Here is a 13,523-nt window from a genome sequence, read left to right as displayed (position 1 = left end):
TCATTTCCATGGGTAAGTCAGTCTCTGACAGGTGACCTCCTCCTCCTACGGGAAAAAAATTTCCCCACCCTTCTGCATGTTTTTCAGTGCAACTTCAGGCTCCAACAAAGAGGAATCTCTAATGAACCACTTGCAACTCTGATTCTTGCAAGTTATGGATCTATTCTTCCACAGATGCGGGAAACTTTCTTGTACTCCTTCTAAAACAGTGTAACCACAGGGAACAGGCATTGTACGTGTTACCAGATACCCATCTCAGTATCTCCATGAAATAGCAACTCCTTGAAAGTGTATTTCCAAATTCACAGAACTTTTATTTTCACACTACTAGGGATTTTTTACTGAGAATGAAAACAATCCAATATGTAAAATCTCCAGCTACAGATGAATTAAGGGAGGGAGTCATCTTGACACCATGGACACAAAGAGGCTTGATCTGCAGGTGAAGCACAGTGTTTTGTAGCATTTGATTATAAAAGCATTTAAACTATCACACAGCACACTCACTGTATTTTAGTTTTGTCTGTGAAATTATGGACATGTAGCTAAAGCAGGGGGAGGACATTCCAGTGAAACATATTCGAGTAGAATCAAAACTCTGGGAAAAACCTGTTCCTACTATACCCAATTTCAACAGAGCACACCAGAGAAATTATACAGCGGGTGTGTACATCGCCAAATCACTGTTTCTCCCCTGAACTAGACAGTGTAGTACTTCGTTCAATTTATTTGAAACTTGCCTGAACTGCCTCTAGAAGTTTAAAAAATTCTGTAATGGGAGAGAAATTTTCTATTAGAGAAAGTACACAGAAAACCTAATGTTTGTCCACACACATAGAGCAGACAGGTCTCTGGAGAAATGTTAGACTCTTTGGGGGTAAAGAGACAAACTGGGAGAAAATTTGCAAAGGGAGATTTATTCCTCCCTCTTCCAAAGGAGTGGAAGGAAATATTCCATGCTTGAAAAAACTTATTTTTCAGAAAAAATATACCAGTTTGCCACAAATGCTGTTTGTGCTGTATCCACTTAACTTTACCTTATGGAAATGAGCCAGTTACAAGGTTGTAAAGTCTTATCCTTAGGTGAGCTTTCAGGTTAAAACATGTGGGATGAGTAACAGATGAGCAAAAGAACTCACCAACTCCTGCTGAGTTTCCAGACAGCTTGAAATAGATATTTAAAATTAAAAAAAAGGAAGAGATTCAGCAATTCAGATAAAGTAACAATTAAGCTAGAAACTTAATTAAAATTAAGCTTTGAGGTTTTTACTGGATGATGTGGCAATGTATTTGCATCATACATTTACTGATGCCATATCCTTTTTTGCAGACGACCAGGCACAACATTCAATTATCTGCCAGTCTCATTTAACCCTTTTGCACTTTGCCAACATATTTTACCTTATTTTAATAGCTGAGAGAAATCAAGTTCCACTAAAGCTATGTTAATATAAAGACATATAAACTGACACTGAACAAATCCAAACAGAGACCTTCCTTGCAAAAGCAATTATTTAGCCACCCCCCACCCAGGATTAATTAATATAGCCTCACGTGCAAGACCCAGAAAGATGCAAATATCTGCACCAGTTCTGTGTGCTGGTCTGCATTTGCTGGTTTGCATGTTTTTTAAATCAAGAGACTGAAATTGTAATTCTGGGTAAGAAGAGTTTGATGTGTCAGCCAATTGCCTCACTTCCCAAAGGGAGCAAAAGCTCCATCCATAATACAAAGTCCAGTCCTTCCCTGCTTTGACATGCATGTGAAGTGCTTCTATAGCTGGTCACTTTGACCCCACCTGTACCATTACTGCATCCCTTGGATTTCAGGTGGTTGTTAAGAGTTTCTTCCACTATTCACCCCTACACCTCCTGAGGAGTGGAGTCCATGTGCTGACTTTAGGACACTGTGCCTTCCTTCCTAAATTCAAATACAATTACTGACAATTTTTAAGAGCAGCATCAGCATTATGTTGAGTACTAGTGGATAAAAAAAAGGAATTCTAAAATGAAGTCTATGTCTGTAGCACAATTATCAAATTGTTTAAATCTTTTGTGCTACTGTAACTTTATTTTCATAGTGGACTACTAAGTTTCTGAATTGCCTGTCGCAAAAGTGAACAAATAACTGCTGAAATGTGCTTTCCAATATGAATTATTCTAGTCTATGAAAGAACCTTCATCCCACAGTTGTTCCTTTTAACCATGGAAATACGAACAGTGCGTTTGTTAAGATCTATGTTAATAAAGACTCATGCATTTCCATCTGATTCCACGTAATGCTAAGAGAGATGCCAATATGGGAACAACACTATTTTTTATATTCAAGCTATATAATTTCTTCTTTTAAAGAATAAGGTTACATATGAAGACCTGTTTTGATCCATTAAATCATACTTAGTTTAAACCAGCGATTACAAATTGTAATTTGTAACAATCCAAACAAAAACTGGAAAAAAAGCTGAACTGCTGTGAAAAAATAGCTGTGTCCTCCTGTACACGTCAGATAACATATCTGCTATAAAATGGAAGTTACTAGTGTATATACTTCGCCACTTGAAGTAAGATGGAAAAAGGAATGACTGACCTGGTCCACAAAATATGCTAAGTTCAAATTCAAATTTCAAATAAGAAGTGTATTTTTTAAACTGCATACACACTGACAATGAAAATATCTACCTGCTAAACATCCAGATGTAATCCTGATTCACCGAATTCCTTTAGCATGCAAGTGAGCCTAATAAAATCCACTATCAACATACTGAAGTGGATTGCTGAATCAGAGCCTCCATTATACAGTATGGTACTCGCAGTGACTTATTCTTGGTAAGAGCATGTTGGCATCTGATGCATGCTGGCATCCTGATACGGTCTCTCTTTGTTCTTGTTTTCCACCCCCAAACATCACAAAAGGAAGATTTATACAGTACATGGTGACATAGCTAAAACTTTAATGCAGAAAGTGCTGGCTTATACAGGGGTCCTCCAACTTACCTGTGGCTTGGCAGAAGAGGTGGAAGGGTCCCCGCACACTAACATGCTGTGCCTGGTCACTTAGGAAAGGTGGCAACAACATGACCTTTACAGGGTCTTTGCTAGACCAAACATCAGGCTGGGTACTGGTGGGTGAAGGAGGTGAATCACTTCCCACACAGGACAAAAAGGAGGTACCAGTAGGAGGGAAAGATATAGGAGATGAGGCTGTGTGACAGAAGAGGACAGAAAAGAAAGTAAAAGGGTACTTAAGGAAAGAAGTTGCAAGAAATACATCACTCAATGAGAAAATAATGCAAAAGACAAATGAGTTTTAGAAAGGTAGTAAGACGAAGTGTCCCTAGGTCCCAAGAGAAGAGCACTCTCCTCCTTCTCCCAAAATGTTTTTCTCCCATCCTTCCCATCTCCTCACCCTCCATTATAACCCATTCAGTTGAAGCTGAGAGGCTGCTTCAAATTCATTACGAAGTTTTTACATTCCCCCCAAAGGAAATCACAAGGAACATTAGTGCTTGCCAAATGGAAAGCACCGTCGTGTCACATTTCAGAAAATCCAAGATGTAATACAATTTATTTTAATATTTATTCTGTTATATGTACATAATTAAAAATAGAAAAATAAAACCAAACTGAATCTTATAAAATATAAACTGTTTACACTAAGATGGTCTAAATTATGTTTGCATGAAGGTTCAACACAGAAACGCAGCCCAGGCATACTGCTATTTACTGTTAAAATGTATTCTACTTCTAGCAATATTTACAGAACGAAGCAGTGAGAGGAACAATTCTTCAGGACTGTACTGCACACATAAAATGCTTTTACAGACAAACAGTGCTGCTGTGAACCAGGCTGAGAACAAATGCACACTTTCACATTAGCAGGCATGATTCACATAAACAGTTCAAAGGACTGATTGTTTAAGCAGCTCCAGTTCCAGTCTCCAGTTGCATAGGAGAGTGAAGGTATCATCCAGAAAGGGTGACGCTGCAAGTATTTGTCACAAAAAGAAGCTGAGTTATTTCTGAATCTGAAAAGAAGAAAAAAATCAGCAACGTTTTCTCATCAGGCTGTGTCCTAACAGTCCATTCCAGTGAGTCACTAGCTGAATTGTTGGAGTTAATTCTTCTTGATTCCTGTTTTGCTTCCACAATGCAAGAAACCTCTTTCCTTGTCACTGCTAACTGACAGTTGCTTGCCTGTACTGTTCTATTAACTAAAGAAAAAAAAATAAATCCAGTTTTGTTCAGAAAATAAAATGTGACTACGTCCAGCTGGCTGGCTGGTGGGGGGGAGGAAAAAAAAATTAAAAAAAGAAACATTTGTTTCCTCCTTCCCCATTCCCCACTTACTCCATGTTTTGTACTGATATTGTTGTACCTACGTTTCTAGAAAGCAGCAAAGAGCCTTTAAACAAGATTATCCCTGAGTCTTACACAAATCAAGGCAATGCTATCCCCATTATACCTTAAAATCTAAGATACTTGTAGAGCAGTTAAAAAATTAACTTTAACTAAAAAGATCTAGTGTGCCAAAACACAAAGCATAAAACTAAAAACAATCACTAGAAGGAAAGAAAAAATATGTCCCAATCTGGACAAAAGTCTATAATTTACCAATCTGATAAACTAAACTCAATTTCCAATTTGGAATTAAAATGGAACTAGATCTTTTTTTAATGGCAACTAAAAATATGTGAAGACTGAAGTACTTTTTAAAGCCAACTGAATTGTAAAGTTACTTTTACTCTATCGGAGAATATGGCCAAAGAACAAGCAAGTAGCTTCAATAGAGCAAAGTGCTCAGTGGGGGGAAAACTGGGAATAAACAAGTAGTGATCTGAAACTGGCCATTTGAAAAAACAGAAAAAAAGACAGTACCACACAAGATGCTATGTCTCCAGACAAGTACACCACTTCTCTAATCTGTTGAGATCTGAATGAAAATTGGCTTGCTGTACAGCTTACGCTTGTAACCCCTGCTATGGGGTTACACCCAGGGTCTCCGTGCTCAAACAGCCAGCTGCAGGAGCACAGCTCACTTCCGCCACTGAGAGGGACCACGGGCTCCTTCAGTCCCCCTCCACGTCCGAGTCGGCGTACTTGAGCTCGCACTTGACGTCGAAGGGCTTGTCCTTGGCCTCGCGGGACGCCTGCGAATCCCCAGCCTGCAGCTGGCTGTTCCCGCAGTCGGGCTCCGTCTCGTAGCCAGTGTCATGCGCAGGCTTGGGCTGCTCCCCACTCTGGTGGCTGACACTGCCCTGCTCCACCAGCGTCTCTTTTACACTTTGCTCGCAATCAGAAAAATCTGACTTAGTTTTCTTCTTACCAAGCAGCATCACAGAGCGAAATTTCAAGCACTGCCCTGGCAAGTAGCCTTTGTAACAGTTGTAGGAAAGCAGGCACAAAAAGAGAATGAAAAAGAAGAGGAAGAGGAACATCAACAGGAAGTTATCATTTGACTTGAGGAACATTGTCTTTTCTGGAACTGCATCAGGAATTGAATTGAAGAGCTCTGTGTTGGAGGCAGCTGACACTTTTGGCACATCACTATTACCTTCTGTTGGTGCAGCTGTTGCAGTGGGGCCCACCACGGTATGCTGCATTTTTTTCAGTTCCAAAACATGCTTAGCCAGCACTTGAGAAAATTTCTTATTTTTCACTTTTTCTTCTGACAAGCATTGGTAAACACCACTGTCTCCTTCTGATAAATTGAAGATGAGCAGTGCCTTCTCCAGCAGGCGGTACTTGGGACTCTCCACTCTCAGCACATCATCTTTGAACTTCCAAACTACCTGTGCCAGATTGGACTTTTGAGAACACTTGAGTTCTGCTGTGCTCCCATGCTTGAATGTATGCTGTAGGGGATTCTCTCTTACTTTATCTGGAACATCAAAATGAACGTGCAGAGTATCAGCAATGATTCCAGTTTGCTCTAATCTGTACAGCTTCACCAGACTGTGTTACAGTCTTACTGGAAGCATGAAGATTATGGCATTCACCTCACAAGACCAGGTGGACAGCATGCAAGAATCTCAGTGGAATACCAAGCTGCATGTGGAACATCAAGACAAACTAAGAGACAGGACACCTCAACTCTAAGACAGCCTCCGCTTCTAGATAAAGGTGAGACCTCACTGATCCACAACTGAGTGTGCACCTGCGAAGTCACTGTTCAGGAAAGATACTGTACCTGGTCTCACTTTATATCCAATCAGTACATTTCAAGTAAAGCAGCAACTACGAAGTATCCAAGAGGAAACTGAACTAGGAACTCTCTTTTGAAAAAAAAGGATATTTCCACTTACGGCACACCCACAACTTATGGCATCCCGTAAGTTAATAAAAAAAATTAGAAGTAAAGCTCTCATGGTGGTCCATACTTTGCTTGGATTATAAATAAAAAGTGAGTACATCAATCTCTTAAGAGCTTTTTTTACTTGTAGCTAAAATCTCCTGTAACTCTACTACACTTTATGATCTCCTTGATCTGGTGGCAGCAGCACACAGGACAAAGAAAGGACCTGTGGTTACTTGCTTTAAAGCACTATGGAAGGTCCTTCAGCTGCTCTGTATCATGTTCTAAGTTTCCCCTCTCTATTCACCATAAAACCAGCTTTTTTTCGGAATAATTTAATCTGATCTAGCAGCAATAACCAAGCACTTGTCAAAGCTCACAGTAGAATGTCAAATGCTGCATCAAAGAGACAGAGGCCTCTGCATTAGGAGTACTTCTGGTATTGCTTTCATTCACAAGTCACTGTTGAGGTGCCCCCATTCATTTCAGGGGCTGTGCACTGCACACTGAAATGCATACAAACACAGACAGTTTTTAAGACAACATGCAGGTTGTACAGATGCTCAAATATTCAAGGCAGAATTCCATACCTATTACAATGTAAATGAATGTCCAGATAATCACAAAAGCAAAGCTGAACTAAACAGAACTCTCTCACCGCTCCACCCAGACATATGAAGGAGCTCTTCAAAGACAAACTCACCAGAACAAGAAGATGCATCTCCACCTATGTTTTGAATCCAGTTCCTGTAAAAGGAAGTCCAACCGTTACAACTTCAAATCTTGTTTCCTAAAGTCTGCCCATCCCCTTGTATTAGTAAGAGTCATCTAAACAGCACTAGCAGATATAAATGGATAGGAAAAAGTTTGTATTTGAAAACATTCCATTTTTAAAATTCCAATTATCAGTATGGGAGAAGACTGATTAAATATTGATTGTAACTGTAAGGACATCAAAGGATACTATTACCTTTCCATTTCACCTTCTTTAAAAATATCAATGCAGGAAGCTTCAAGAGGTTTCCAAGCACAATAAGGATCCCTTGCTAAAACACAGTCAACACAAGTGGTGTACTTGTCACAAAATGCCACTGGAGACTGCACCACACCAGAATTTGAACCAGCAAAGAGGTATCTTCTGCCCTAAAGAAAACAAAGTACAATTTAAAAAAAAAAAATCACGGCCTCAAACCCAAACAACCCAATTCATGTAACAATTTAAGTGTTATTAAAGAACTGCATACATACAGCCTTTTTTGTAAAAAAGTGGTGCCTCAGGAGAGTAAGCATTTGATTAGCTTTTGTTTCTAGAAAGTTATCTTGGAAATACTGCAGCAATGCTGAAAAGTGCAAAAAAGACAACAAAAAACTGGAATGGGTATGTGGAAAGTAACCATGTCTAACTATGACTTAATCCATTTTCCCAGAAATATGAATGCAATAATCCTTCTATGAGGCAAGTCATGGCTGTGCTGGTGACAAGGCTGCAGTTGGCACATGCAAGACTGAGCAGGCAGTAGGGCTGCTCCTGTTAACGCAAAGCAGCCTTACTGCCTTCAGCTCTTCAGCCAGCCACTCTCTGCAGCCACATCAGCATCATCCTTAAGAGAGTCAAATGCTTCTTAAGAAAAAACACTGGTAGTACTCAAAGGAAACAGCAGTGGCAAGACACCGAGAAGAAGGGGAAAATAATCGTAATGGCTGTTGAACCATTGCTGCTGGGGATCCCAAAGCAGTCTGACTGGGAGCGGAGCAGGAAGAGACCACACTCATTATAAAAGGCAGGCAGCTGTTCGATCTCACTCATCTGCTTTAGAGCTCAGGGAAAATGATAGCTAAAGGTACACTGTGACTTTACACACTGTCAGGCAAAACCTCAAAGGGAAGTGCTGCAGTGCTCACAGAAGAAGTCTAAAGTGTTTGAGACATACAACTTCCTAGGAAAAGCTTCCCATTCTGTTCAAGGATTTCCAGAGTACACTAAGCACTGCTCACTCTCAAATGCTCTGCTGGATAACACCGCAACAGTGCAATACTGCACATGGGCTGTAGTGTCTTGGCATGTTTCCCAGCTCATACATCAAAGATTCCAGGGAACATGCAGTGAGCTGAGCAAACTGTTTGAAAAAGACACACCTTCTGGTCAAGCAGGAATTAAGGTGATCTACTGTAGGTTCATCTGATTGCCCACCACCCTCCACACACTATGGGAAGAACCTAGAGACTACTGAAAAATGCTCTTAGAAAGGACTCTGACTCCAAAGAGGTCTAAAGCCCACCATGAGGGTAATTATTACCCTTCTGTGGTTAATCCACTACTGTGAGATGCCATGACGTGTAACACAATACCAGCTCTGTGATGGACTTCAGTAGCCACTGACTGTGGAGGCAGAAACTTGTGTTTTCAGGCTGGGGAGCAGCAGGAATCCCTGTTTGGGTGGTACAGTGACTATACAGTTACCATGACTCTGGCAGCTGACCCAAACTCCCACTCCCCATCACTGAAAAGGATCTCTGGTTTTATGGGAATGTTCTGGACAGCATTACTTCAGTGAGAATGTGGCACCTGGACCCAGAGTGAATAAATTCAATGCTATTATTCCTACAGCAGCCTTCAGCATACAAAGTGCATGCTGAAATTGCTACATGATGCATATTTGTATCAGGCTTAATGCCCATCTCTTTCTTAGCATGCCCCTGAAAATAGGCAAATCATAATTAAGCCAGTGTAGGAATGATCCCACAATTAATGGGTATTAGCATATATATTAGAAGAGCTATCAGTCATTACCTTCTATGACAGGGCAAATTCCAAAACTGCCTGTCAAAACAAGTAATTTGAACCTTTTTTTGCAGATTAAGTAACTATTTTGTGTGTATGTATATATACACACGTAATACATAACTGCACAGATACATAAGCGAGTTGTCAGTATGACATATCATACAAAAATAATACAAATAAGTTTACGGAAAACTAAGCACAGATGCTTTTAATCCTGCTTTCCATTTGTCTAGCAAAACCACACTCTGTCCTTTCTTTCTATTATAAGCATGAAAGAATAAATAAGCACACAGAATGAGCTTGTAAAAATTATGGCATAAAGCTCAGTTCCACTGAGCTGATCATGTTGACATGCAAAATTTTATTAAATATCACACAAAAATAAAAGCTGTTTCAAAGTATTCCTAAGCACCTAAGCTGCAGAGCAATTATGTATGGATCACTAGGTAGCTACTGAATACTGGTATTACCACTAGACACTTCAAAAGAGGCATTCAATCTTTATGAAACCCAGAACACCTCACTGATGCTGATGCTACAAGTGACTTTAGGCATAGACAGATATATTCATGGATGTGAAGTTCTGAGCAAGCAGGGGCAGAAATCTAACTCATGAACAAACTACACACAGTGACTATTCTCCTACTGTCATAAAAGCACTCTAGGATTAAACCAAACAACTGATAAACAGTGCAGGACAGCTGCCAGGTTTGGAGTGTGCAGCAGCTCTTGTGCCATGCAGCTGGAGCTGCAGCTGGTGCCCATTGGGCAGACAGGACCTCACCAGAGGCTCACCCACAGCTGCAGCAATATGACTGCTCCCATGACACAACCAGCATGCAGAAGCCTGAGAGATTTGGGACAGCATAAGTCAACTACACAATTATGAGTCCTTATGCTAGAAGACTGTTCTCTCTTCTTAGGTCTATTTCCTCAAAACCACACACACTCCTCTGCTAACCTCAATCCCTGGGAATTTTCCTCACAAATCTGCAGTGGCCACAAGGGGTCAGGTTTTTTACAGCCCTGCAAAACTGAAACTAGTTTCTTAAACATCTTACAGTTTCCTGCTTCTGCATATGGAAACCAAGTGAAGACCCTGTGCTCCTCTAGCCATTCTCCAAGTCTAAATATCTCCAGAAGCTTACCACCTACCAAACATACTGAAATGCAGCAGGCAGTATGTGATTGTTGCAGCATGTTGAGTTACAAATGCAGCCTTTGGCTGGCTCCATGCACAGCGATGGTCTCTTGTCACAAGGTCACAAAGTGGTGCAAAAAAAGTTTTGTGAAAGAACAAAAGGCAATAAATGCTGTGATGCTTGTAACACTCACTGTTTTGGATGAAAGCAAGAGAGTTTGGACTGGTTCAAAATTTGGAAAAAGCTGTGTTTCTTCAATAATATGCATTCCATTTTCATAGCTGATAGCTTTGTGCAGGGCTCCTCGATCTGAAACAAAAAAGCAATGTATTTAAGTAAGAGCTTTGAAATAAAGAGGCAAGAAAAAAGCCTTCACAACTGCTCTAAGTTTTCTCAGTAATCTGCTTGCTGCTCAGCAGAACATTTCTGTGTCAAAGGCAACCATTAAACTTGCCATGATCAGGACTTCTAAGCAGGAAATAACATTTTGGGGCACAGAATGACCAGCTGGGAATTATATTGTGTGGTTTTGCTGAATTCACTGAAGCTCTGCAGTTCTTTTCATGCAATATTTTTTCAAAGCACCTAAGATTGTCCACTTACTGTGACACCTTGTTTTTACATCAGCTCCTGTAAAAGCCCTCTAAATATGGAAATCCCAAGAGTTTCTCTAAGAAAACTTAAGAATCAGTGCATCACCAAAACCAGGTGTTCTGCAGAACTCACCTGTACCGATGAACATAACATCATAGATGGTGCCATTGAGTGCTCTGACTCTGTCAACTACAATCTGTGTATACTTCACATCTCGCTTTACTAGGCGAGGTCTGTCTCCCATTGGAGTCACTGAGTCATCCATTAGAGGATGATCTCTAACAAACTGTAATGTTTTGTCTGGTAAATTCAGAGAACTCATGTAGTTTGATGCTCTGGCTTCATTGTTTATACACTAGAAGGGGGGATAGGGAGCGAGTGAAAAAGAAAGAAGAGAACCAAATTGTACCATTTACTTGTACAAAATAAAGACAATTAACAGCAGTTGCATGCATTTTCTTCTCCACATTATTCTGGTCAGTAACCACACCTGTACACAATACTCATTGTACCAAGGAAGGTCCTCATAGCACTTTGATGTGCTAATCCCTGAGCTTTGGACTACATTTTTGTTTTGGTCCAAAATACAATCTAGGACAATATTCCTTCTGTGCTCTCACGCACCTTCAGTACTTTTAACCATCACCTCTTTCAGTACTAGCAACAGTATGACTGTAAGGAACATAAGGAAGTAAAAAAAGTCTGAAAGAGACCCAGCACCAGGAAATGCAGTGCACTACATTAGATAAATATGCTGATTCTACTGAGACAATTCAGGAGTTGCTACACTTCCTTTCATATGAACAAAAAGGGTATGATGTTGCTAGTGTAAACTGAGTTCTATTTCACAATGAGAAAATTATTAGCAAAATAATGAAATACGAAACTAGCAAACAACTTAATTCTAAATTAAAAAAACCCAGACTTTGATTCCCAGATATAAAGTTCAGAACATATCACTGGAGTATTTTTCTATGAAGGTTTTATAAGAAGTAACCAGGTGAGGGCAAATATTAGTAGGTTACTAGTATTCCCTAGTCTGGTTCCTCCTGAACATTGAAAAAGTCACGATATCCAAGACTACAGAAACTTACCGCACCAGGTCGAGGATTCGGAATTTCCCCATAGTATCGTACCCACTTTATATGAGACTGCTCCACTGTAGCACTCTGCATGTACTTTCCTTTTGAGAAAACCTCTTCTACAGTAGACAGATTGTATACACACACTGCTGACAACCCCACATTATTCCTATTAATTCAGGAAGAAATTAGGAAAAAAAACAAAACCCAACAAAACATAGGAGTAATATCATTTTCTTGTAGTAACAAATTGAGATTAAAGGTACTTATCCAGGAAAAGGCTATAGCACACTTACAGTTGTGGGGTGAAGACTCCATATATCACTGGTTCCTTCAAAGTTGGAGATTTGAGAATAAAAGCATCATTGATAACATTGAAAATTAAATTCTTATCAGGGATGGTACAAATCAGTCTGGCCTTGAGAAACGAAGTCCATTTTTTTTGCAAGGTCCTTAATCCTCCTTGGTCTCTCTTATGATATTAAAAAAATAAAAAGGTGTTTGTGAGGAGAACTAGCAGCATTTTTGCACTTAAGAACCACTGCTCTATAGCATGCAATTACAAAGCCCTGGTGTTTTATAATATTTCATCTATAGCAACATCTATTTCATCTCTAGCAACAGCAATAAATATCAACATATTCACAAACAAAACAGTATGAAAGCCACAGGAAAACTGGTTCAACAAAAATAATGCAAAATTATTTCTATCACACATACGGGGAAGATGAAATATGAGAGTTAATGAAGAACCATACTTCAGCATCACTCACAAAAACTGAGAGGGCAATGTATCATTAGGAAAAAAGTAAAACAAGCATGGAAGTATTATACTGTCCTTGAAGAGAAATACGTAATACTGCTTTTGTTCAGTGACATCAAAACTCATTAAAATGCTAACGCTGCAATATGCCTTAAGACTTGCCTTACACTGATAATTTCATTAGAAGAAATCCAGCAATTCTTTAATCCTCCTAGAAGTTACCACCTTTATTAAGGATTGCCAGGTACCAAGGCTTAATTTAAGATATATTGACTAGACATACGTTTCAAAATATTTGATAATTGAGCTGTAGCTCTGATATTTCCCTTATAAAAGGGCATTTTGAAACAGTATTAATAATTCCATTCATTATCCAATTGTGTATGCAATGTATTAAAGGAAATCTGCAAAATGTATTAAAACAATTAGGCATAAATGCTTACAGATTTGCAATCTGTCACTGATTTCTATTTCAAACAACACTCTGAAATATATAACAATATAATAAATGAAGCTCTCATATTCCACTGTACTCCCCTTTTAAAGTGTGCACAAGCTGTCTGTGGGCAGAGTGCCATAATAGCAATCCCCATCTAAACCTGCCTCCAGCTCCTTATTTAATGGAAATCTCAAGGGCATTAACTTGTTATTGATGTTTTGACTTCCCTGTTTAAATACAAAGCAGTAAAGTCAAAATAAAACTTTCAACCTCATAAAAATGAAACAGCCAGATAAATTTCCTGTTGGAAAAAAAGGAAATTGATACATTCCACTGAAAAAAAAATTGGTAAACATTTTCTACTGAAAAAACTTCCATCAAGACTTTTAACCAGCACTCCTGAGGATGTACTTGAATCAGCTTAACA

General features: G+C 39.4%; 1 protein-coding gene across 8 annotated transcripts in view; it reads right to left on the bottom strand.

Annotated features, from left to right (window-relative positions):
• The window catches only part of SEMA4D (semaphorin 4D), a 97,424-nt gene that overhangs the window by 12,203 nt on the left and 71,698 nt on the right, over positions 1-13,523 (bottom strand). For 3 of the 8 annotated variants that reach the window (XM_054002611.1, XM_054002609.1, XM_054002610.1), the window contains 7 exons: positions 12,191-12,366; positions 11,907-12,063; positions 10,945-11,167; positions 10,412-10,527; positions 7,262-7,434; positions 6,995-7,038; positions 3,553-5,877 (listed from right to left, as the gene is read on the bottom strand). In XM_054002611.1, coding sequence (XP_053858586.1) covers positions 5,066-5,877; positions 6,995-7,038; positions 7,262-7,434; positions 10,412-10,527; positions 10,945-11,167; positions 11,907-12,063; positions 12,191-12,366 — 1,701 coding nt within the window. In that variant the 3' untranslated portion in view covers positions 3,553-5,065. Of the gene's footprint in view, positions 1-1,139; positions 1,165-2,993; positions 3,201-3,552; positions 5,878-6,994; positions 7,039-7,261; positions 7,435-10,411; positions 10,528-10,944; positions 11,168-11,906; positions 12,064-12,190; positions 12,367-13,523 lie in introns of those variants that run through there. The other 5 variants (XM_054002613.1, XM_054002614.1, XM_054002615.1 and 2 more) reach the window with 3 other exon arrangements.

The sequence above is a fragment of the Vidua macroura genome, chromosome Z (genome assembly GCF_024509145.1).
Source record: "Vidua macroura isolate BioBank_ID:100142 chromosome Z, ASM2450914v1, whole genome shotgun sequence".
In the NCBI taxonomy this organism is placed as follows: Eukaryota; Metazoa; Chordata; class Aves; order Passeriformes; family Viduidae; genus Vidua; species Vidua macroura.
This window is presented reverse-complemented; position numbering and strand designations above follow the sequence as displayed.